Genomic DNA, 22975 nt, shown 5'->3' on the forward strand with positions numbered 1-22975 from the left:
GTCTGTAAAATTATTTAATTTCGATCTGCACATTTACAACTATAAAGAATAATAAGGTAAGACTTTGGAGAAAACAGAGCATCTCTGTGAGTGTAATATCCATGTTTTGATTTTTTTTTTTTTTTTAAGAACAGAGATGCCTTTTTAAGATGCCACTGTCTAGACTGTGCTGTTCCGTCCTGTGTCCAGAGCTTGTCTGTGGCACAATGAAAACACCCTGTGTGACAAACCTGGATTTAAGACCTAAATATTAATTCCAATATTCCCAAATAACATGTTTATCACATGAAATAAAACTTTTTTCTTTACACAGTTCAATTCAGCAATTTTACATATGAAAAGGAAAACCTACTTAATATTGTTTTATAGTCTCAAAAAGTAAATTCGGGACAATTAAAAATGATTTACAAAAGGCACTGAGGTTGGCAAGAGCAGCAGCAGTTTTCGTTTTGGATCAAACACTGGACATGTCCACAGAATGCTGTGTGGGAGCCACTGTCCTGACACCTGGAAGAGACTGGCCTGCTGCAAGGCCACCCTACCTCAGGCACCCTGGCAGCTGGCAGTGTTTCCTGCTCCCAACATGGGGACAGACCTTTCCCAGGCTGGTGCCAAGGGAAAAGGTTAACGTCAACCACAAGTAACTGGAACGGACTTAAATTTTGGTTTCTGTACTGCAGCAAAACGCTCTTTTCAAGGAAATCCAATTGAAATGAATTCTAAACGTGGGATCCACTTGTATAATCTGCAATATAAAAATTTATGCTTAACTAATTCTCAGGACAAATTTCAAAGCTAGGGAACAGGTTACAGATTAATGGTCACTACGAAGCTGGTGACTAAGGGAAGCAGAGGGACAGCTCATGTGCTGGTGAGTTTTCTGACCATCTGCATGGATCCCAATAGCTACACATTTTTTTCCAAGAGAAAAGCTACTTTCACCTACTACTCTGATCACCAGTGTTTTGAACACCACTGAGTATCTGACTCAGGCAAGCTCACTGGCTCCCTGCTGCCCATCCAGGAAGACTTGCAGACCATTCATGTTGGCCATTATCCTGCACCAGAATGCGGCTGCCCCAGAAAAGGCGAGATAACATGCAGCTCGCCCTTGTCTGGGTGAGCACTGACTTCCCTAGCACATAACAGCAGACACAAGAGGCAGCCAGTCCAGCCTTCTAGTAGAGACAAGCACAAGAGCTACAGGGTGATGCTGACCTCAGGGCCAGTCACCTCTCGTCCATAGCATCTGTTCAGTATTGGGAAGTGATGGCCACCTGCTGTTTAAGGGCCTTTGCACCTTTGCCCAACAACAAACCCGGGATCATTACCCGAAACACGTATCTGAGTGTGCTTTTGTTAACTTCTTCCATTTATCAGAAATGTAAATTTTATTTAGAACATTTGCATTTCTAAAATTATACCCTCAAAGTGAGGATTAATAAATTATTCAGAATATACTCCTTTATGAAATTTGACCAATAAGCCTAGGAACCCCAAGCCTCTGCAGCAAGTGCCAACCCTACAAGGCTGTGAGCTGGGCCATGTGTGCCACCCTGCGGAGATGGCTCCCGTGTGCAGGGCTATACTGCCTGGGGCTTCCCAGGCTCGGTGAACAGGAAGCATGGCTGAGTTTCCCAGGGCTGCTGCCGGCTGCACCACTTCGCACTGGATTGTAGCTGTGAGGGCATCCAAGATCTGGCAGCTGAGACTTGAACTTTCCTTTCAGTGCAGGGCTTGGCCAACTATGGAAACCAGAATAAGATCTGTTACCTCAGCGGGCACACCTGCAGAGTGGAGGTTCAAGGAGAGCAGGCTCCAGGACCTGATACACACACCATGCCTGGACAGGGGCCACCACAGTGCAGAGGGGGCGCTCCTGAACCTAGGGCCCTGGGCACTGGAAGGTGAGGAATGTGCACATGCAGATGTTCCAAAAAGAGGTGTGTGACCTTGACTACAAACGTGGTTGCTGTCACCCTGAACACTCAAGCAGCCGTTCTCATTTTCCCCCAACTGGAGACATATCCCATGTGAGAGTCATGGCCATGTGGAACCCAGGCCCACATCCAAGGACTGCACATGGTGGCCTGGTCAATGGGACTGCAATGGGGCAGGACCACCAGTCTCCAACCACAGCCACCCCAGACCTCACTTCCAACAGCGACCACATGACAGACCCTCCTCACCTCTGCCTGTCTGAGGGGGAATAGCACAGGACAGTGCTCTTCCATCTATGCACAGCTGGGAACCGATACGGGTCGACATCTGCACGTTCAAGAGCTGCCAAGACATCCCGATCGAGTTTTGATGGCTCCTCTCTAGAATGCATAATAAAAGGATACAAGAAAATGCAGAAACACCCGTGATTCCACTACTTAGGAGGTGGAGGCTAGAAGATCACAATTCCAAGGCCAGTCTGAGCAACTCAGTGGTAGCACTACTGGGTTTAGTCTCCAGTACTGCAAAACAAAAACAAAGCCTCTCAAAACATCATTAAACTCTAGAACCCAGCAAGTGAACAGAATGGTGTACAAGAACCAAACTGACTCGGGCATGTGAACCATGAAATCATTCCCACCTCAGGGATCAGGTGGAGGGAGCAAGAGGTTGGTTGACAAGGCGTGGCAACCCCACTGTCCTGTGCTGAGAATGAGGAGGTTAAGGAGAAGGTCACTAATCAGCTGGCCCCACACTGGCACATCTATCCTGCTATGGACAGGAAGCTCTGCCTATTAAAACAAATTTATTCTTAGGGCAGACCTAGTCCTGGTGGCACTGACTTCCCTAGCGTATAACAGCAGACACGAGAAGCAGCCAGTCCAGCCTTCTAGAAGATAGCAAGAAGGTGCACACTCCTGCCAGGGCAGCTGCATACACCTGTGGCCCCAGACACGCAGGAGGCCAAGTCCCAGGCCAGCCTGGGCAACTTAGCGAGACTGTCTCAGAGTGGAAAAAAAAAAAAAAAAAAAAAAGGCTGGGAGATGGCTCAGTGACAGAGCACCCCTGGGTTCAATCCCCAGTACCAATTAAAAAACGAAAGAGCTATGACAGAGAGGAACCAGAGTGCACACCAAATCAAACTGCGGGGAAGGGTGAGAGGAACTACAGACAGTGCCACCTGGGCAAAGAGCGCCACGCACTTACCCAAAGAGGAACAGTCTCCTGGTGCTGTCCCTTGTGGAGGGGGAGGATGCAGACAGGGGTGTGGGCTGGGACTGAGGTCCGCACATCTGCTGGTTCCCCCACTCAGGACTGTTGGGGTCCAGGGACATCTTTGCCAGACCAGCTGACATCTCGCCATCTGTCCTCATCTGGTCATTTCCCAGTCCGACTGCAGCAGCAGGCGGTATGTCCTTTCTTGAAGTCAGGATCTGATCTTTAGTTTTCATATTTTTATTTGCTGTCTTGGAAAGGCTATCTTTTAGATTTCGCAAATCCATTTTATCAAACTCAAGAGTCAAACTGGAGATAGGTGACAAAAGGGCCTCCTCTCCACTGAGGGCCTCTGGTTTCTCCACGCCTGGGATCCTGCTATGGGTCAAGGGACTGCAGAACTTGTTTCTGCTGGTGTGGGGATGGTGCTGGTCTGAGGCTCCCACTGGGTCTGCCTGCTGCCCCTGGGAAAGGTCACTGTGCTCCAAGTTTCCAAAAGCACTGACTGTGGGCTGGCTCTGATGTGGAGCTGCATTCTGCCCATTTGTAATTTCTTCCAAGCTCATGTCATTGTCCTCATCTAGAAATGCCCCCACAGAAATGGAATTGCTGCACTTCTTCCTGCTACCTGTGAGGGTGACAGAGTGGCACTTCAGAGGCCTGAGTGATCCTCAAGTGCACTGCAGACCTGGGACCCACCAAGAAACCACCCTTTAACCCACAGCCTCACCAGATTTCAAGGCAGAAACCACCTGCACTACCCATGGGAAAGGGGGAAGGCGAGACACCACAAGCCGATGAGCGCTCCTGGGCCACCCCCCTCAAGGGCAGGAATGGCTGTGGTGCACCAGCTCACACCTGCAGGAGCTGAGACACTGCTGGGCCCTGAAACAGCACCCAGAACAATCCCCTAAGAACCACCACATCCTCTCCCTGTGGGGGCATGCAGAAGCACTACCTGAGAACAGCACGTCCTCCCGGGATGGAAATGCTGTCAAGGCAGTAGCCACTCGAATGTGGCCCATGCTTCTCAGGAAGGAGCTTATCTGACCTTGGCTGACTGACACAGCCACATGGAAAGGTCCCCCACTGATTGTTGTCATTGTTTACACATCTTTCATTGTAGCTAAGCCTTGTTTCACATCATTCATTCATCACTTTTCCGAAGCATGATTTTAAGTTCTGTGCAGGAACACAACAGTGCATTCAGCCAGTCCCACCCTGCTGAGCACGGAGCAGTGTCAGCCTTTCGCTGCTTCACAAGCAGGGCATGCAAGCATCTCCTCTCCTGCAGAGACTCTGGCTGGGCGCGGTGGTGCATGCTTTTAATCCCAGCAGCTTGGGAGGCTGAGGCAGGAGGATCGCAAATTCAAAGCCAGCCTCAGCAATGGCAAGGCACTAAGCAACTCAGTGAGACCCTGTCTCTAAAAACAAACACAACAGGGCTGGGGATGTGGCTCAGTGGTTAAGTGCCTCTGGGTTCAAGCCCCAGTACCAAAAAAAAAAGAAAAAGAAAAAGAAAAGAGAGAGAGAGAGAGAGACTCTGGGCCGAGAAGACTATTGCCCAGAGGCAGGCCTGCCATGTCTGGGCCTGGGAGGATGCCGTCCCAACAAGGGGTGTGTTTAAAGGTCTGTGTGACACTAGGGAGATACATGCTTTTATTTCAACTGGAAATATGTTTATGTCCATTTCATTTTTGGGGTATTTTAAAACTTTTCTCTTACTAATATTTAAGAATGTTTTACATCAGTAGGGATTGAACCTGGGACCCCCTGCATGCTAAGCATGCACTCCACCCGCAGCTGCACCCAGACCTGACTTCTGTGCTGATGGTGCTGCTGACATCTGTGGGCTGCCCTGCACCCTGTGGTCTGACAAGGAGGCTGCCATTCCAGAACTTGGCCTTTTCCCTGCAGTTATGCAATCTACTCAAGGATAAAGGTATATTTAGCAAAACTACATGAGAAACACCACATCTAAAACAACATGAGTTGTTCTGCATTTTGGAAAAACAGCCCAGAGGGAAGCATCTGGGTAAGAACAAGAGCCAGAAGCACATGCTGCTTGTTGCTGTATGTATGTTTTAACGTGCACCTGTACAGACACCCCAACGTGAGTCCGAGGAAAGTGCCCATTATTACAATAAAAACACAGGAGAGAAGAGAGACAGATGGACGCTCCCCAAGGGGCTGCAGCTTCCCCAAATCATGCTTGCTCACCAGAAGTCGGGGCTTGGTCTCGGGGGCAGGCCTCCTTTCTGCCCATTTCCTGCTGAGCAAGATACTCTTCCAGTCTCTGCAGGCCCTCCTGGGAAGATAGGTCAACAAAACAGCCCAGAAATTCCCAGTATTCAACCCAGGGATACCCCAGCTCATGAGCTAGCTCCCTGTAAAAAATAAAACACAAATATACCAGTTGAGAAATAGGAAAAAATACCCACAGAACCAAATGCACAGAAAATAGCCACCTGATGTCTTAAGCAGTGTCTGCCATCTTGGGCATGATCTTGTGCTATCTCTGGTCTGAGGTACAGCCCGGGTGGAGTTCTTACCTATTATGCACAACGCTGTGGGCCCACTACCTGGCACTGGGGCCAGGCTGTATGTATTTTATCCTAAACTTCGGACTAAAATTAATTTTGCATTTTTTAGCACTTCTTCACCAGGGTGAGACCTAGCAGTGTCCCTTGAGGAGCTGCTGGTGATGGAGTGGACCACACACAGTCAACTCAAAGAGTCCAAAGCCCCAGGTATCCTCACACCACCCCACTCCACAGAAAAAAGGTCACAGAGCAAGAGCCCACCAACACATATGCTTTTTTTTAGCCACATACATAAAATTTAAAGGCCCTTTGTAGGTTCAAGCTGTAAACTTCAAATTGGACACTTATTTTGAGAAAAGGTCTCAACAATCCAACAAAGTTTTATTTGATTCCACTATAATTTAGCTTTGCCTTTGTGGACTTTGTTCCATCACAAGTCACCTCTTGTGTTTTAAGCAGAAGGCGCTTAATCTTTTTTTTTTTTTCCTCAAAGGAAGTACAATACACAGAGTACCTTATACAAAATGTTAAGATCTCACAGAAAAGTTGTAGGACTGCTCAAAGATTGGAAAGGGAATGTTTTATCTTATGGTTCTGCAAAGCAAATAGCAGCATGTGTAACATTTGCAAAGTTTTTCCTTCCTTCTTTTTGGCGGTAACAGGGACTGAAGCCAAGATGCTCAACTATTAAGCTACACCCCCAACCCATGTTCTGAGACAGGGTCACTAAGGTGCTGAGGCTGGCCTTGAGCCTGTGATCCTCCTGCTTCTGCCTCCCAAGTCCCTGGAATTACACCACAGAACCTGGTTCTGCAATGTCTTTAGCCTTGAAGAAAAGACTGTAATAGCTCCCAGAAAGTGTCCTCAGAAGACTGTCATTCTGAAGCAGCCACAGTCAGGCTCCTGGTTATCAAATCAGTAAGTAACCACACCGCACATGCTCCTGCACCACTTGCAGCCTGGTGGAGCTCCCCCAGTACCTTCCCACTCTCTCAATGCCTCTTTCTGGGTCAGATTTCCTGACACTGTGGAAGAAGCTTGCTTTCTCTCGAGGTGGAGTTTTCCAGAGTCTCCGAAAGTCTTCTGCCTACAAAGAGAGAAGTGTGGTCACACTGTGGTTTGTGCCGATCACCCAGCACTCAGAACCAACATCATGCAGACCCCATAGCCATCTCCACAACTGTGCCCATATCCTCTAGCAGCCTGCAGCCATGTGGCTGCCTGTCTTACAGCCAGGAGAGGCCACCCGACTGCAGTCAGCCCCGGCCCAGAGGGCCCAAGGCTGAAGCCTAGTCCCGAGATCAGCAGGCCTGGCTGAACTGCCCTCCCTGGTACCATGTCTTCCTATCACACAAGACAACAGATGCCGTCTCCTGAGTCACTTTTACTAGAGCTCTGATTAATTCAGCTCATATAACTCATCATGGAGACATTTTAAAAAATGTCTCCAAACAACCAATAACTTAGAGAAGTTTATTTCTTTTGAGACAGTATTTGGCTAAGTTGTCCTGGTTGGGCTCTAAAGTGTCACCTCTTGCCTCCATCTCCCAAGTAGCTGGGATTATAGGCCTGCACTATCACACTGGCTCATTTAGAAAGCTTTTAACAAGAGATTATGTACATGTCAGTGTATAAAATTTCACTGGAGAAAGAGCTACCAATGGTATTTTGACTTAAAAATGTGCATGACCTTTGACCTAGCAACACCACTTGTTAGGGACTCACCTGAACACCAGGAATGTGGGTACAAACCAGCAGCTTCAGCTCAGGGGCAAAGGGAGGGGCTGCTAGAAGCTCAAGCTCTGGGAGCAAAGGGTGGGAGGTGCAATCAGGGGAAAGAGTGGTATGTGAGCTTGCGGGGGGGTCCCGAGAGACACTGGATAGCCGCCCTGGCCTGGCAACGCATGCAGCATGAGCTGGGTGCTCAGAGACAGGAAAACCACGCTGGATGGCACAGGAGGGGCTGGCCAGGTAAACTGCTGTATTGAGAGGTGGGCTCCCAACACACACACCCAGCTGACAGTTGAGCAACACGGCAAACGTCCAAAAGCCTTGCCATCACCTTGGAGTAAACAAATTCAGATGGAACTCTGGGTTCCGCAGGACTAGGTTTCCACGACCAAGTCAAAGCACGGCTGGAGCAGCCGGCACTGCGGTATGGGGACAGCCAGGATAGCAGTTCACCTTGGCTGGACTCAGGGGCCCTGCGAAGGCTCTCAGGGTCAGCACAGGTTCTCTGGGGTCACTTCCACAGTGGCTGGTGTTTGAGGCCTCGGCCGTCTGGTCTGAGGACCATAGCTCCCCGATGACTGGAGAGGAAGTGTCTTCTGCTCTCAGAAGTGGCACGTAGTAGTGACCTGAGGAAGAACAGGCATCAGCCACAGGCTCCTGCTTTCTGGCCTGACAGAGGGACCAGGTTCCTGTGTGCTCTGGGCCAGGATGCAGGGAATGTAGTAAGCCTCACATCTTCCTGAGGAAAGCAGTGGGGAAGGAAGGAGACTGTGGAAGACAGGCCAGAGGCAGCTGGGGGAGGAGCTGGCATCTCATCCCCACCACGAGAGTGGAGGCAAGCGGGGCACTACCCATCATGACCCAAAGGTCACCTGGGCATTTACTTTACATGCGTATGATAGTTTTTACGCCCTGCAGCTTTTTCATCACAGAAGTACTGTATGTTCACCTAGAGGATCCCTGAGACCACAACAGAAACACTGCATCTCACATTGGAATGTCCAAGATCGCAATGCATCTTGCATGTACTTCACAAGTAACTGACAGGTTCTTCTTTTAGTAGACATGAAATAGTGTTTTGTTGTTTTTTTTTTTTTTTTTTTGGTGGGGGGAAGCATATTGTAAAATTTACCTATTATTTGTAAAAATACTAATTTTATTTTGGGGGCATATTCAAGTCCTTTAAAAATTTGGGGGTTCCGTAGGATGTTTTGGTGATGGGAATCAAACTCAGGGCCTGGAACATGCTAGGTACATCCTCTACCACTGAGCTACACCATCAGTTCTTAAAATGTTTATCTACAGGGTTGGGGTTATAGCTTGGCAATAGATCAATTGCCTGGCATTTGTGGGGTCCTGGGATCCATCCCTGGCATCTGAGGAAAGAAAAATTTTATCTAGGGGCTGGGGATGCAGCTCAGTCGTAGAGTGCTTGCTTTGCATGTGTGAGGCACTGGGTTCAATCCTTAGCACCACATAAAAATATGTAAATAAAGTAAAGGTATTCTGTCTATCTACAAAAGAGAGAAAGAAAGAACAAGAAAAATTACATCTACAAAACTTGATTCGTGGGCTGTGGTTGTGGCTCAGTGGTAGAGTTCTCGCCTAGCACATGTGGCTCTGGGTTTGATCCTCAGCGCCACATAAAAATAAATAAATAAATAAAATCAAGGTATTGTGTCCAACTAAAAATAATTAAAAAAAAAGATCTTTAAAAAAACTTGATTCGTGCACAACGTGGTGGCCACGCCTGTGACTGGGGCTACTTGGGAGGCTGAAGCATGATGACACAAGTCCCAGGCCAGCCTGGGCAACTCAGCAAGGCTCTATCTCAAATTAAAAAATAAACTGAAAGCACTGGGGAGGTAGCTCAGTCAGGGTCAGTGAAGCACCCTGGGTCCCCACCCCCAGTACCTTGATGTGAGGGACTGGACTCAGGCCTTCTCAAAGGTGCATGCCTGGACTTTTCCCTCTCTTTACACAAGTGTGGATCGTGGTGGCATAGGGGCAGTGTGCAATAGCACAGGCCATCTGCAGCACGCTCTCTGGTGTGTGAATCTAAAGAGCGGCAGGCCACAACCTGACCATCAAGGCTGACCAATGCCTGAGCATTATAGGAGTCCCTCAGTAGAACCAAGGAAGATGTTTGGGGGCTCGGAAAAGCTGGGTAGCAAAGCATAATCGTCTCCTTAGAAAACAATTGGATCAGCAGATCTTAGGGTTCATACTTTTATGGTCTCCATCAGGAAAGGCATTAGCAAACCGAGTAACTATCTCACTACTGTAGCAAGTAATGCCAGTGTTAAGGCATAAGGCACTTCTTAAAGCGTGGCTTAAAATGCCAGAGTGGGTCAGTCTGTTTGGCTGCTTAGAGATGTTCTGAAACAACCCTGGGGCCTCTGGCCATGCCCAGACGGCCCAGGGAGGCACCTCTGCTGCTGCCACATGGGTCCATTTCCTCTACATACAGGTACGTACACAGGAAGTATAATCAGGACTAGAGGAGATCAGAGGACAGTGGTGGTCCAGCTCTTTGGGATTGGCACCTATTTCTACAAAAGACCAAATAGTAAAATTGGGCTGCGAGGCCACAACATCACTGAGCTGGACAAGTGCCCTGAGACACAGTGCCAAGGGACAGCTATGGTTGTGTGCCATAAGCAAGAGAGGCAGGCACACATGGTCTCAGTAAACTGCAACCTCACCCAACAAGCAGAACCTCCAGACAGCAAAGGAAAGGCACTTCCAGGGTGTCTCCTGAGACTCAGGGAAGCAACACAGAGGAGGACAGCAGAAGGGCCTCCAGAAGCCAGCCCTCTCCCCACCCGTAAGGCCCACAGGCCACCAGCACAGGCGTCACCACTGGAAGCTGCTCACCAGAGGAGGGAGGCCTCAGAGAGCAGACTGGCCCCTCCCAGCCCTGCAGAGGGACTGCCGCAGAAGACTCACACTCAGACACTGCACATTCTGTCCTGTGAGAGGCTTTCGTGAAAGCTTAAGCGGACAGAGCAAGAAAACAGACACTAGGAAAATGGGTCACATTTTATTTTTTTCAAGATAGGGTTCTGGTCTTAAAAGGTTGAGCCAAGAGGATGGCTGGTCCCGATGCAGATGCACTCTCCTAGAAACAAATCAGCCAACAAAAGCCAAATCCACCAACCCAACCAGAAGGGAGCAGAGGAACTGGCCACGTGAGACCCACGGGACGAGGGAGAGGTCTTGTGCAGCAGTTGGTGACAGGCTCATCACAGACCACTCTGGAAATGAGCTCAAAGAACAGACACAAAAGAGAAGTGGCAGAAAAGGGTAGAGGCTCCTGAAGAGGCCCGAGGTAGGGCACAGCACCCTCTCTGGGGCCCAGGAGCCAACTTGTGGTACTGCCCTGACACAGGGCGCAGTGCAGGCCCCTGCGATCCCCAAACTTACCCTTTAGGTACTCTCTGATCCGCTCTTTCAGTTCCACAGGCTTATTTTTGCTTCGTTCACAAATCACCTATTTAAACAAAACAGTAAGTAAACACCAAAGCTCATTTTATCACAATGTTTCCTTATGCAGAACTTATTAAAAGCAAGTTTTAAAATCAACAAAATAGGAAGAGATCTTTAGATCTTTTTTCTTTTCTTTTTTTAAAAATATTTTTTAGTTGTAGATGGACACTGTACCTTTATTTTATTTATTTATTTTTATGTGGTGCTGAGGATCGAACCCAGGGCCTCACAGCACTAGGCGAGCGCTGCACACATTCCCAGCTCCAGGAAGAGATCTTAATGCTAAATTTTCATGAAGTTCACACTTTATTTAAAAAAATTTCCATTCTGTCCTTTAACACACTTTTATAAAAGCTTAAGAGGACAAAGCACTCCAGGAATATGGGTGAATTTTTATTTTCTTTGTACAACTCCACATTTTTATATTTCTGCAAAGAAAGGAAAACTTAACAGTGTGTTTCTCCAGGGGCTGGTGATGGGGCTCAGTGGCAGAGCACTTGCTACCTCTCTATGCCTAGCATTGAAACCCTGGGCTCAATCCCAGAACCACAAAAAAGTGCAGTCAGGCATGAGCAGCAGCCTGTGGGTGCTCTTCCCATCTCCTCTGCTTTGTAGGTCCCCAGGCCTGGGAGCATCTGCTGCTGTGGAGCTGGGCAGAGGCAGAACACCATACAACATGGAGTGCAAACCTAATTCTGCAACTGGGAAGTCAACTTCTGAACCCTTGGAGAATTATAGCAGTAAGATATTTTTGTTAGGGGCTGAAGATGTGGCTCAAGCGGTAGCGCGCTCGCCTGGAATGCGTGCGGCCCGGGTTCGATCCTCAGCACCACATACCAACAAAGATGTTGTGTCTGCCGAGAACTAAAAAATAAATATTAAAAATTCTCTCTCTCTGGGCTGGGGATGTGGCTCAAGCGGTGGCGCGCTCGCCTGGCATGCGTGCGGCCCGGGTTCGATCCTCAGCACCACGTACCAACAAAGATGTTGTGTCCGCCGAGAACTAAAAAATAAATATTGAAGAATTCTCTCTCTCTCTCTCTCTCCTCTCTCTCTCTCTCTCTCTCTCTCTCAAAAAAAAAAAAAAATTCTCTCTCTCTATCTCTCCTCTCTCACTCTCTCTTTAAAAAAAAAAAAAAAAAAAAGATATTTTTGTTAGATACAATAGAAAACCAACAGTCTTTTTTTCTTTGTCTCTTTTTCTTTGGCAGTATGGGGGACTGAACCCCAAGGTACTCTACCACTGAAGTACACCCCCAGCACTTTTTATTTATTTTTTACTTTGAAACAGGGTCTCCTTAAGTTGCTGAGGCTGGCCCTGAACTTGTGATCCTCTTGCCTTAGCCTTTGGAGTAGCTGGGATCACAGCCATTACCACCATACGAGGTCCAACAGCCTTCTAATAAAAGCTGAGAAGGAACAACAAAACTATCAGCCTGAGAGAAACAAGCTAAACTTGTCAATGCAGCCAAGTATTTTTAAGTCTGTAACTAATTCTAAGTGAAAGTCAAATGCTTTAATAATGGCATGAGTTAGGCTGGGGACACAGCACCAAGGTATAACATATGCAGCCCTGGGGTTCCAAATCCCCAGTACAGGGGGCAAGGGTACAAACAAACACAAATTTAAAGCTGTTTTTGCTATTTTTACCAAATAGCATTTTACACTGGAAAAAATATAGAAAAACAAAATTGAGTCATAGGTAAAATAATGGCAATTTCTCAGCTGTAGAATTTTCTATAAATTGTGTTCTTTTTGTTTTTGGTTCTGGGGTTAGGGTTAGGATTGAACTCAGGGGCACTCAACCACTGAGCCACATCCCCAGCCCTATTTCATATTTTATTTAAAGACAGGGTCTCACTGAGTTGCTTAGGGCCGTGCTAAGTTGCTGAGGCTGGCTTTGAACTCACAATCCTTCTGCCTCAGCATCTCGAACTGCTGGGATTACAGGTATGCACCACTGCACCTGGCTCGGGTGTTTTTTTTTAACATGTATTCTATATTTTCTACAAAAAGTCGGCATTAGTAACATAATAACAACAATTTAAGGGCCTGGGGAAAGTACTACCAGGTTTCATTTCTAACTGGTAGTCCAAGTCAGCTACAGGGCGTGACCCCTGCTTATCTTTCCACTCTCCAAAGTTTCAGTTCCCTCTTCCATTTCAAGGGCACAAGGTGCACTGCACCAGTTTTGCTCAACTGCTAAGGATCAGGAGGAAGCCTGCTTCACAAGGCTTGACTGCATCCTGTGGCGACACGTGTGAGGGTCAGCAAGGTGCCTGATGCACACCCAACTGAACACATCAGCTCCTTTCAACAGCAGCACCATCTGCTTGCTCCTCAATATCACTTAACGGTGCTCCTCAATATCACCGTCAGCACCATCAGCACTATGGTCCTCAACACCATCTTCACCATCACAACCATTACCACAATCTCCATCATCACCATCTGCACTCACTCTGAACTTGGTCAACTGATAAGCTCAGAGAGGGAATATGGCCAGGCATAGTGGTGCACACCTGTAATCCCAGCAATGTGGAAGACTGAGGCAGGAGGCCTCCCAAGTTTGAGGTCAGCCTCAGCAACTTACTGAGAACCTGACTCAGAATTAAAAGGAAAAGGTCTATCTATGTACCTTGGAAGTTAAGGGTCCCTAGGCTCAATCCCCAGAGGAAGGAAGAAAGGAAGAAAGTGAGGGAAGGAGAGCTGAAAAGAAGGGGGGGGAGGGGGGGGAGAATATGACAAATGAGTGCTAAGTGTGTGGAATAACTGACCCAAATCAACACACAGGGCCAGCTCTCCCCCTGGCTCAGGAGGTATCAGGAACGCCTGAAAACAAGCAAACACACTCGTTCTGACTTCACTGGAGCTGTGATCACAGACAGCACATTTACGTCTTTTCTTTTTTTTTTTTTCCAGTACTGGAGTCTGAACCCAGGAGTGTTCTATGTTGAGCTGCATCCCCAGCCCTTTTTGTTTTTGACTTCGAGACAGGGTCTCACCAAGTTGCTGGGGCTGGCTCTGAACAGATCATTCTCCTGCGCTGCTGGGCTTACAGGCATAAACAACCAAGTGTGATCTTTTTTTTTTTTTTTATTTATTAATGTATGTATGTATTTTGACAGGATCTCACTAAATTGCCCAGGCTGGTCTTGAACTTGTGATTCCCTGCTTCAGTCTCAGGGTCACTGGGACTACAGAGGTGCACAAACGCAACCAGCTTGTATTTTCATTTCTAGCACCACAGTATAATTGCGTTTTTAAGAATTACTTACATCTTCAGGTGTTTTTCCATATTTATTCCTTGGGTTTTTCACAATCAAAGGGTGTGAAGAAAGTACACTGACCACATCTGCATTCCCAAACTTGCAAGCAAAGTGCAAAGGTGTGTCATAGCCCTGAAAGAAGTGCAGAAGAAGTATAATTATTCAACCTTTAATATAGTTGTGAGGTGAAATAGGTATTTACTTAAAAAAAAAAAAAAGCCTCAAAACTAAAAAGACTACAGAAGATGTTGCTTTATAGTCGACACGCACTTGGCATGCTGGGATGTACCCAGTCTATTCCAGGGCTTGGAATAGGATGGCATGACCAGATCAGAGCAAAGCCCATGGATGTGGCCTACCCGCCAGGATAGCTCTCTGCTGTGGATTCCACAGGAAACGGGTCTCTCTTAACTACTGTCTTCAGGCCACTGAGCACCTTGCCTCCTGATGCTCTGACAACACGGTGGTGGCCCAGGCTCCATACCTTCCCCTGCCCTCTGCACAGCTCCACCCACCCCCACCTTTAGGCAGTTTTGAGGGCACCCACAGGCCAGTAGGCCTATGGTCAACAGGACCCCCAAACTGAGTTGTGCAAGGCCAAAGCTGGGATGTGCAGAGGAAGGTCCAGAAGCAGCAAATGCACATCCTTCCAGACCCCTCCAGCACCAGACAGCAACCCCAGCTCTCCAGTGTCACTCCCCACTGTCCCCAAGAACACCATACTCTTGCTCCTGGGCCTTACTCCTGTATGCATTCATCTTCTGTCCCTGGCTGAGTCCGAGAGATTTGCACCCTGTCCCCTGCTGGACTATACCCTAACCTAACCCTAGTCCTCATGGCACCTCTCCACGGAACCTTGTCCCCTGCTGGATAGTCCCCTGGTCCTCACGATGCCTCTACCCTGCACCTTGTCCCCTTGGTGGGAGCTAGCCTGCTTTCTCTTGATTGTCTGCTGCTGCTGCCTAATGCTGTCCCTGTAACAGCCACAGACAAACATCAATGGATGAGCTCACAGCTTCCAGAGACAGCTGAGAGCTGGCGACATGCAGGACCTTCCCCACCACTTGGCCTTTCTCCATTCACACCTTCCTCAGAACACTCAGATCCCAGGGTCCTTCACTTCAGCCATACTCTCACCCAGCCCCTCACCTCTGCTACATAACAGGACAATACTTCCTGCTGCCTTCCAAGGATCTGGGCACGTTGGGGCCCACACAGACTCTCTAGCCTGTTCCATAATCCATGCTCTAGTCCTCCAGCCCTCCCTTTGCCATGCCGGGTATCCGCTACAGAGCTACACACTCTCCCCACATCCTGCTGACCCACCAAGTCCTGAGTCTCACCACTATGTCCCAGTGAGCTGTTTGCTCACAGACCTATGACCTTCTAAATAATCAGGTATTTCCTACTTTTAAGGTCATGTTAAGATGTGCCCTGAAACCTCTACTTTAATAATTAATAAGCTAGCTTTCTTGCTAAACTATGAAATAATTTCTTACTTTTTTTTTTTTTTGGTACCAGGCATTGAACCCAGGGATGCTTAACCACTGAGCCACACCCCCAGTTTTTTTTATTTTTCATTTTGAGATAGTTTCACTAATTTCTTGGGGCCTTACTGAGTTGTTGAGGCTGGCCTTGAACTTCTCGTCAACCTGCCTCAGCCTCCCCAGTCACTAGGATCATTGAAGTGTGCCACCATGACTAGCTCTGTTAGTTCTAACACAGACAGACATTTTCTATGAATTTTGCATGACCCTTTAGAAACAAACAGATGGCTTAGCACAGTGGCCACACCTATAACCCCAGCTACCCAGAAGGCTAAAGCAGGAGGCTCGCCAAGTCCAAGGCCAGCCTCAGCAACTTAGGAAGATTCAGTCTCAAAATTAAATTAAATTAAATTAAAAAGTCTGGGAGTGTTGCTCAGTGGTACAGTACTTGTCTAGCTAGCCTGGAGTCCTGGGTTTGAATCCTAGTATCGCTAGGTGTTTTCTGTGGGACACAAAGCCCTACACAGCTGTGCAGACTGGCTGTGGGTGGTAGTACATAAATGTGATGCCTCTGCTCAGTTTACTACTAGTTCAGCACACTTTTATTTTATCCATTCTTTCCTGTTCCATGTTTGCTACTACTTTTTTGAAATCACCTATGATATTGTGACTTACTGTAGTCCCTTGATGGCCTCCTGAGATTGATCCTCCTCACAAGACACTAAAACACTTGAATGCTCAAGTCCTTATATACAATAGCACACACTTTAAATAACCTCTACTCACTTATAATCCCCAACGCAGGGTAAACCTGTGCTAACAGCTGCTGTACTACATCACTTAGGAAACAAGGAAAAGAACCTGCACAATACGCTGTGACAAAGCCACGCCCATCACCATGTGTTCCTGCAGCTCTACCCAGGACACTCCCAACTGCCAGGCTCTGCTGGGAGTTCCGGCCCTGGCTCCAACCTGCCACTGGGTGCTTTCATGTAGATAAACTCATTTCAAGATCCCTTCCTCACACCTTACGCAGTCACCAGAATTTGTGCCTTTGAAATTTTGTGACCCCACAGGAAACACACCTCACACAACATTCAGTGAGGAGGAGGAGGACACACATAGGACACTAGAACACAAAGCAGAAAACCTCCTTCACTCCACACAGGCACACCTGGGCCATGCCACACCAGGTCCTGGGAGGCTCCTGTGGGAAGGGCCTTGCCTTCTCAACCCACCTCCTAAGCACTCTGTCCACCAGAGCTGCTCGCTCTCCAGGGCCCAGCACACTGTGCAGAAAGCAAGTCTGCCTGAGGCTGAAGCAGCACTCACCACTTTGTCTGGGGTGTTCAGATACAAGTCCACAATGTAGCGGATGCGCTTCTGCAGCATGCTCTGGTCATCGTCCGGGTACATAAGCCGCATGAACTCGGGGTTTTCCAGTGTTTCCAACGTCAGCTGGCAGACAGAAGCCTGATTCTCTTTGGCAGCAACATGCATGACGTTGTACCTACACCCTTCCTGAAAGACAAATGCACACTGCAAGCCCCACTGATTTCAAATGGTCTTTGTCATAAGTGTGGTGACCACATGACAGAAGAGAAGCTGAAAGCTGACTCACCTGCACAATGGTTGGATTGTCCCCTGAGCCAATCAGATACCGGGGGTTGCTCCAGATAAGGTCAGAAAAGGTGTCCTCCTCCCCCTTCTCCACAGCTTTCCGCAGCTTGGCAGTGAGGTCCTGCGTGCGGGGGTTTTTGTAGCTGTTTGCTCGCTCCTTGTTTACTGTTTCTGGTTCAGATAAGCACAGACCATCTGCCATCGGGACACAGAAGTGAAGGACACTCACTACACCTCCTCACCACTCTCTGTGCTGCTATGTGTGACCTCCCAGGCAGTGTGGCAGCCTCAGGAGGGACAGGCGAGGAGCAAGGAAAGCTGTGGGTGTGCTGCAAACAACCAAGGGAAGCACCTGTGCACTGTGCTCATGCACAAACCCACCAACCAAGTCCAGCCAGGAGTGGCTGTGTGAATGACATGTCCTTCAGTTCGATCTGAACAAATCAGTGAATAAATTAACCAGGCAACTTGGCAGGTAGAGCAGGATCAGCAGCCTCGAACTGCTGTGAATTCCAGCATGCAAGAATTTCCAGAAAGGGGGGCTCCACATATGGTTTCTATAGGTCTAATCACAACACCTGAGAATGTCTTAAATGTCCTTCAGCCAAACTCTCACAACTGTGAGGAGTGGACTGTGTAAGGCTAAGCAAGGGAAAAGAGAATAGTCAACAGAAAGGCCCTTGACTGAAGACCAGCCCTTCCTGACAGGGCAACTTCCCTCCAGAACACAGCCAGTGGGGAAGCCCAGAAAAATGCACAGGAGAGGCAACCAAAGCCAAAGAGGTAAGGAGAGACAAAGCCGGGCCTCTCAAACAGATCCCAGCTCTTAGCAGGGCGCAGGTGTGGTCAGACTTCTGGCTCCCCCAGGGGAGCCCATCCTATGCTCCTAGAAGCAGGTGAGGTTTCAGATGGGTATGCAGACTGTCTCAGAGAGACCTGGACCCTGCTGGCAGCAGGTGGACAAGGCACACATGGAAGGGCCAATAGAACTCTTCTTGCCAAGTCCTGGCCTGTCTACTCCAGACCCCAGGAGGCTTCCCAGGTCCCACCCTGCCTTCCAAACCTCCTGACCAAGCCCTGAGACCCTCCCCTTTTGTTGCCCCACTGCAGGGGCCTCTGCTCACACCAGACTTCTCCCACAAACGGAGAGAGTAAGATGCCATCTGTCAGAAGGAGGGCACAAGGCATCTTGGGGAACCTGATGGTAGCATGATTTACCTTTCAGCCCACCACTGCTGAGGAGTGGCGCTGCCCGCACAGGGGACAGCGGTGATGAGGCTCTGCTTGGAGAAGGGAAATAGTCACAAATTCCTCTAGCAAATTTCTCAGCATCTTCTCTGGTTGGAAAAGCTTTAAATCGGGACCCTTTGATCATTTTGACAGCTTGCAATGCCTCCTTTTTATCTTCATAAACATGGATCTTTTCTGGTTGGGAAAAGCAACAGAACAATTAGCAACAAGAAACTGGAGCTCTGTCGCTTTATCACACCTGGGCCAACTGTCGACTCAAACAGTGTTACCCAGTCTCCTGATTTTACTCTCTCAGTTCAGATTTTTAAGCTTGCAAGAGCTCCTCAGCTAGCAAAGAGAACCACATTAATAAATTTGATTATATATATCTGTACAAAGCACGATATTACTGTATACATATTATGTAACTTCATATCTTATGATACTACACTGTACCAAAGATCTAAACTAAAAAGGTTGGACAGTTTTTTTAATCTGTAACTTTGAATTTTCAGGGCACCCCATCCTGACGGCCCCATTACCATTTCTCACTGGGCCATCCTCATACACTGGGCACACTCCATAGTACAGGGATGGCTCCTTAGAGGGCGTTGCTCCAGCCTGGTGGGTGTCACTCCTGAGGGAGGCACCTAGGGGCTCTGGGCGTGCCTTGGATGCCACAGCTTCCTCCTCTGGCGGATTCAAGCCCACACTGTAATTAAAATCTCTGTCTTCAGAAAAACTGGCCTGCACAGTCAGGTTTCCTTCAGCAGACGGCAGAGTCCTCTGTGTGTCTTGGCTGAGTGCTGCAGCTGTCTCCCTGAGGTTGGGAAGAGAGGCAGGCAGCACTCCACCTTGCTCTAGTAAAGCCTGAGCCAATTTCTTTTCAAAAATGAACCTTGTGGTTGATGTAATGGGGCCACATTTCAATCCAGCTCTGAAGACTTCTTCTCTGAGGTCATCTGGACTCAGGAGTTTTAACCGAGCCAAAACAGCATCCATTGTCACGTCACCTAGGTCCAAAATAACAAGTCAACCTGCTGGGCAGAGCAGGTCCCACTTTTCACACAATGTGTCCTTACTCTAAAGCCACCTTCTCAGCTTGGGCTGGCAGTCTGAGGGAGGTCTGATCTCTGCAGGAAGGCAAGCCTCACCACAGGACTGAACCCCTCCTGAAACCTCCTGCTGCGAGCCTGGGCAGGTCATGCCAACACTTAGCCTTAGCTTCCTCACCAACAAAATGGTGAGGATGGCTCTATCCTCAGGCTATAAGGAGAACATGCAGTACTGCACACAAAGTCTGTCCCACTGGGTCCGACAGTGATAGATTATTCCTACTAGGAGACATAAGGGTCTGCTCCTGTGTATAGAGAAACTCAGAAACTGGCTACCTATAAGGTGGGGGAAGCAAGTGGAAGAAAAGTTTTAACTTTTTGAAACACGTCTGGGATTCCCACACTCAAGTAACCAAATGAAAAGATGATAGAGATGCTCACACAGAACACAAACCAAACAAAGCTAACACTGCAAATGGATAATGTGAGAGTAGGGAGAACCAACCCAAGTGACTCTTGAAGACAGCATGGTGACCTTTAAAGACAAGCAGCACTTCGGCAATCATACAATCCAGTCAGCTGGGGGTTCCCCAGTAGTGTAGAGCAGCACTGTGAAACTACTTTATGTGTACTTGGGCACAGACTGCAGCTAATGAGAGGCGGACTTCTCACTGACAGAGAAAGGAAGGGGTCAGTAAACCACTCCTGGAAGGGCCCGTGAGAAGGCACCCAAGACTTTGCTAGCCAGAGCCTCTCCAGCACTCAAGAACAGCCACAGGTGACAAGTAAAGGAAAGGGTAGGACTATGTTCCAAGGACTCTTTACTCACAAGACAGGTGGAGGCCACAGGTTGCTGACCCTTGGCTAGAACAACTCAGTGCTGCTACGTTGGAATTGGATGAAGCAGTATGACCTCACTGGTCTTAGACAAAGACATGAGAAATTGAGTTAGATCTGGACTAGATGATAGTGATCCATCAATGTTAATTTCCTGGTTTTCATACTTGTATGTGGTCATCCAAGATACTAACATTTAGGGAATCAAATTGAATAGTGTGCACAGTTATTTCCACTTTTTATTTTCAAATAATTATAGACCCATAAGAAGCTATAAAAATCATAAAGATTCTGAGGACCCCTTACTCACATTTCTCCAAGGCTGACACTTGCCTATCACATGTACAGATTTGTGTACCTACCACCATGAGAACTTATCCCACAATCACCAAAGATCATTCTCCTGCACCTTATGGTGACATTCAATCTTGCCCACTGTCCTAGGATCTGGCAACTAACCTCTTCTCTATCACTCTGAGTAGTGCACTTTAAGAATGTTACATAAATCATTTGGGAAAGACCTTCTGAGTGGCCTTACTCAGTACAACACCCCTGAGGCCAACACAGATCATGCCACGGGTCCTGCTAAGGCACACCCCTGATGTGAACATGCTAGTTTATTAAACCATTTACCCTTTGAGGGACATGTGGGTCATTTCTGGTCTTGGGCAATTACAAATTGCATATGGATTTTTATGTGAAAATAAGCTTTCAATTACCTAGGACAAATGCATGAGTGCAGGGCAGATTTAACTTTCTGGAGAAACTGCCAGACTGATCCCTACAGGGACAGTACTACTGAATACTCCACCAGCAGCATATGGGACCCAGCTTCTTAACACCTCTGCCATTTTGGAACTACCTATATTTTTTATTTTAGCCATTTCAGTATGTGTGTAGTGATATTACATTTCAGATTTAACTCATATTTCCCTACCAGCTGGCAATACTGAACATCTTTTCACAAGAGTTAAGTTGGTGTGTACTAAGTCTATAATCTTTTATACAGTTGATATAATTTCAAATTTAAACAAAGTTTTAAAAACAACACAAATCTTTGAACTTGTTAGCCTCCTGCCTCAGTCTATCCAGTTGCTGGGATTACAAATGTACACTACTGTGCCTGCCCAACTTCTGCCACCCAATTTTTAAAATTAATTAAAAAAAAAAGACATTCAGACTCCCACCTCTCAGCTCTATACCCTACTAGCAACACATGGGGTTTTCTTCAGCATCTGGTTACCAATCTGTGTCCTGTTCAGAGTTTGTGGCAATATTGAGTGTAAATGGACAAATCAGGGTTCCACTTATAAAAGATGCCCCTGATACCGCCTTAAGGGGCTGAGAGAAGGTAAAATTCGACAGGATGGAAGGCACAGAGCCCAGTGTCCACAGGCCTACATCCCATCAGGCTGCTGCTCAGCAGTATCCTGACCCTCCTGGAGCCTTTCTTCAGCTGCAAATCCAGTATGTGAGAAATAAAATAACCCCTCAGCACCCCTTCAGCGCTGAGGTCTAAAGTGGCCAGTCATCAGCCGTTTACTGCCAAGTGTCCCCTATCAGGGTACTTAAACAACTCGGGAAGATGTCAGACTTTGCGGGGCGGGTCTGTGTGTGTAAATAAAATACGTCTCCTGATGAATGCAGGACGCACCGCCTGGCAAGCAGTGGACTGCAGTAGAGGAGGCAGGAGGCAGCGAAAAGAGGGCCACCTGGGGTTCCACTAAGAAACTCCCAAATCCGCTGGGGCAGCCTGCGAGAACTCCAGCCTTACAGCCGATCCACTGTGCACGCACTGGGGACTCCAGGTCTCTCCAGATCTTCCGCGCAATAGCGGGCTGAGAACCGGAGCTGTGCCCACCCAGCTGTCACCGAACCTCGCTGACGAAGCCCCCCACTTCCCACCTCGCCGCCGGCCCGGGGTGCGCCGGACACGCCCTCACCCGCGCACGAACCCCGCGCCGCCGCGACCCGCCAGCTCTGCTCCTCGACGTCTCCCGATGCCCTCAGCTCGGGCACTTCCAGGCGCCGCGCCGGGCTCCAATCCCCTAGCCCGCCCGGGAGCCCCAGGCCGTAAGGCGCCGGCCTCCCCCCGCGCAGCCCCGCCCCGCTCCCGCAACCTCCTCCAGCTCCAGCCCGCAACTCTTGGGGGCCAGCGGCCCCCGGCGGCCGCCCCGCCCGCCTCGCGACGGCCGCGGTCCCGCCGGCAACTGCGCTTTACCTGCTCCGGGGGCCGGGGCCGCGCAGGGCGGCGGGGTCGGAATCCCGCCGCGGCCCAGGCCCCTCGGCCGCTTCTCTAGCCGTCGCACCAGCCAGCGCACCGCGAGGAGCAGCACCGAGGCACCCAGCAGCTCCCAGGCCAGCGCCGCCCACTCGGCTGCCGCTAGCCGCGGCCACAGCATCGCCGCCGCCCGGCCGAGCCGCGCGGGTCCTGCGGCACCTCCTTAGCGCCCGGCGGCGCCGCGCCGAGTTAGGCCCCCGGCTGCCCGCGCCCCGCCTGCGCCGCGCTCCCCCACCCCCCGGGAGCGGGACGGGGGGCCCCTCGCAATCCGGCGGCT

General features: G+C 48.9%; 1 protein-coding gene across 4 annotated transcripts; it reads right to left on the reverse strand.

The window, feature by feature from the left end:
* ANKLE2 (ankyrin repeat and LEM domain containing 2) lies at positions 1–22934 on the reverse strand. Of its 4 annotated transcripts, none has more exons than XM_081286645.1 (13): positions 22639–22934; positions 19068–19538; positions 18514–18720; positions 17297–17466; positions 17008–17196; positions 14198–14320; positions 10857–10923; positions 7884–8056; positions 6680–6786; positions 5377–5543; positions 3148–3784; positions 2190–2321; positions 1–1745 (listed from the first exon to the last, which is right to left on the reverse strand). In XM_081286645.1, the coding sequence occupies exons 1-13, from the start codon at positions 22817–22819 to the stop codon at positions 1523–1525; spliced, it is 2847 nt and encodes a 948-aa protein (XP_081142771.1). In that variant the 5' UTR covers positions 22820–22934; the 3' UTR covers positions 1–1522. The 4 variants fall into 4 exon arrangements, with proteins under 4 accessions (XP_081142771.1, XP_081142773.1, XP_081142770.1 ...); XM_081286647.1 differs by having other exon boundaries at positions 3148–3403; positions 17297–17490; XM_081286644.1 differs by having other exon boundaries at positions 17297–17490.
* Positions 22935–22975: the final 41 nt, after the last annotated feature.

Source organism: Spermophilus citellus (assembly GCF_964194105.1).
Source record: "Spermophilus citellus genome assembly, chromosome: 3".
NCBI classification, from domain to species: Eukaryota; Metazoa; Chordata; class Mammalia; order Rodentia; family Sciuridae; genus Spermophilus; species Spermophilus citellus.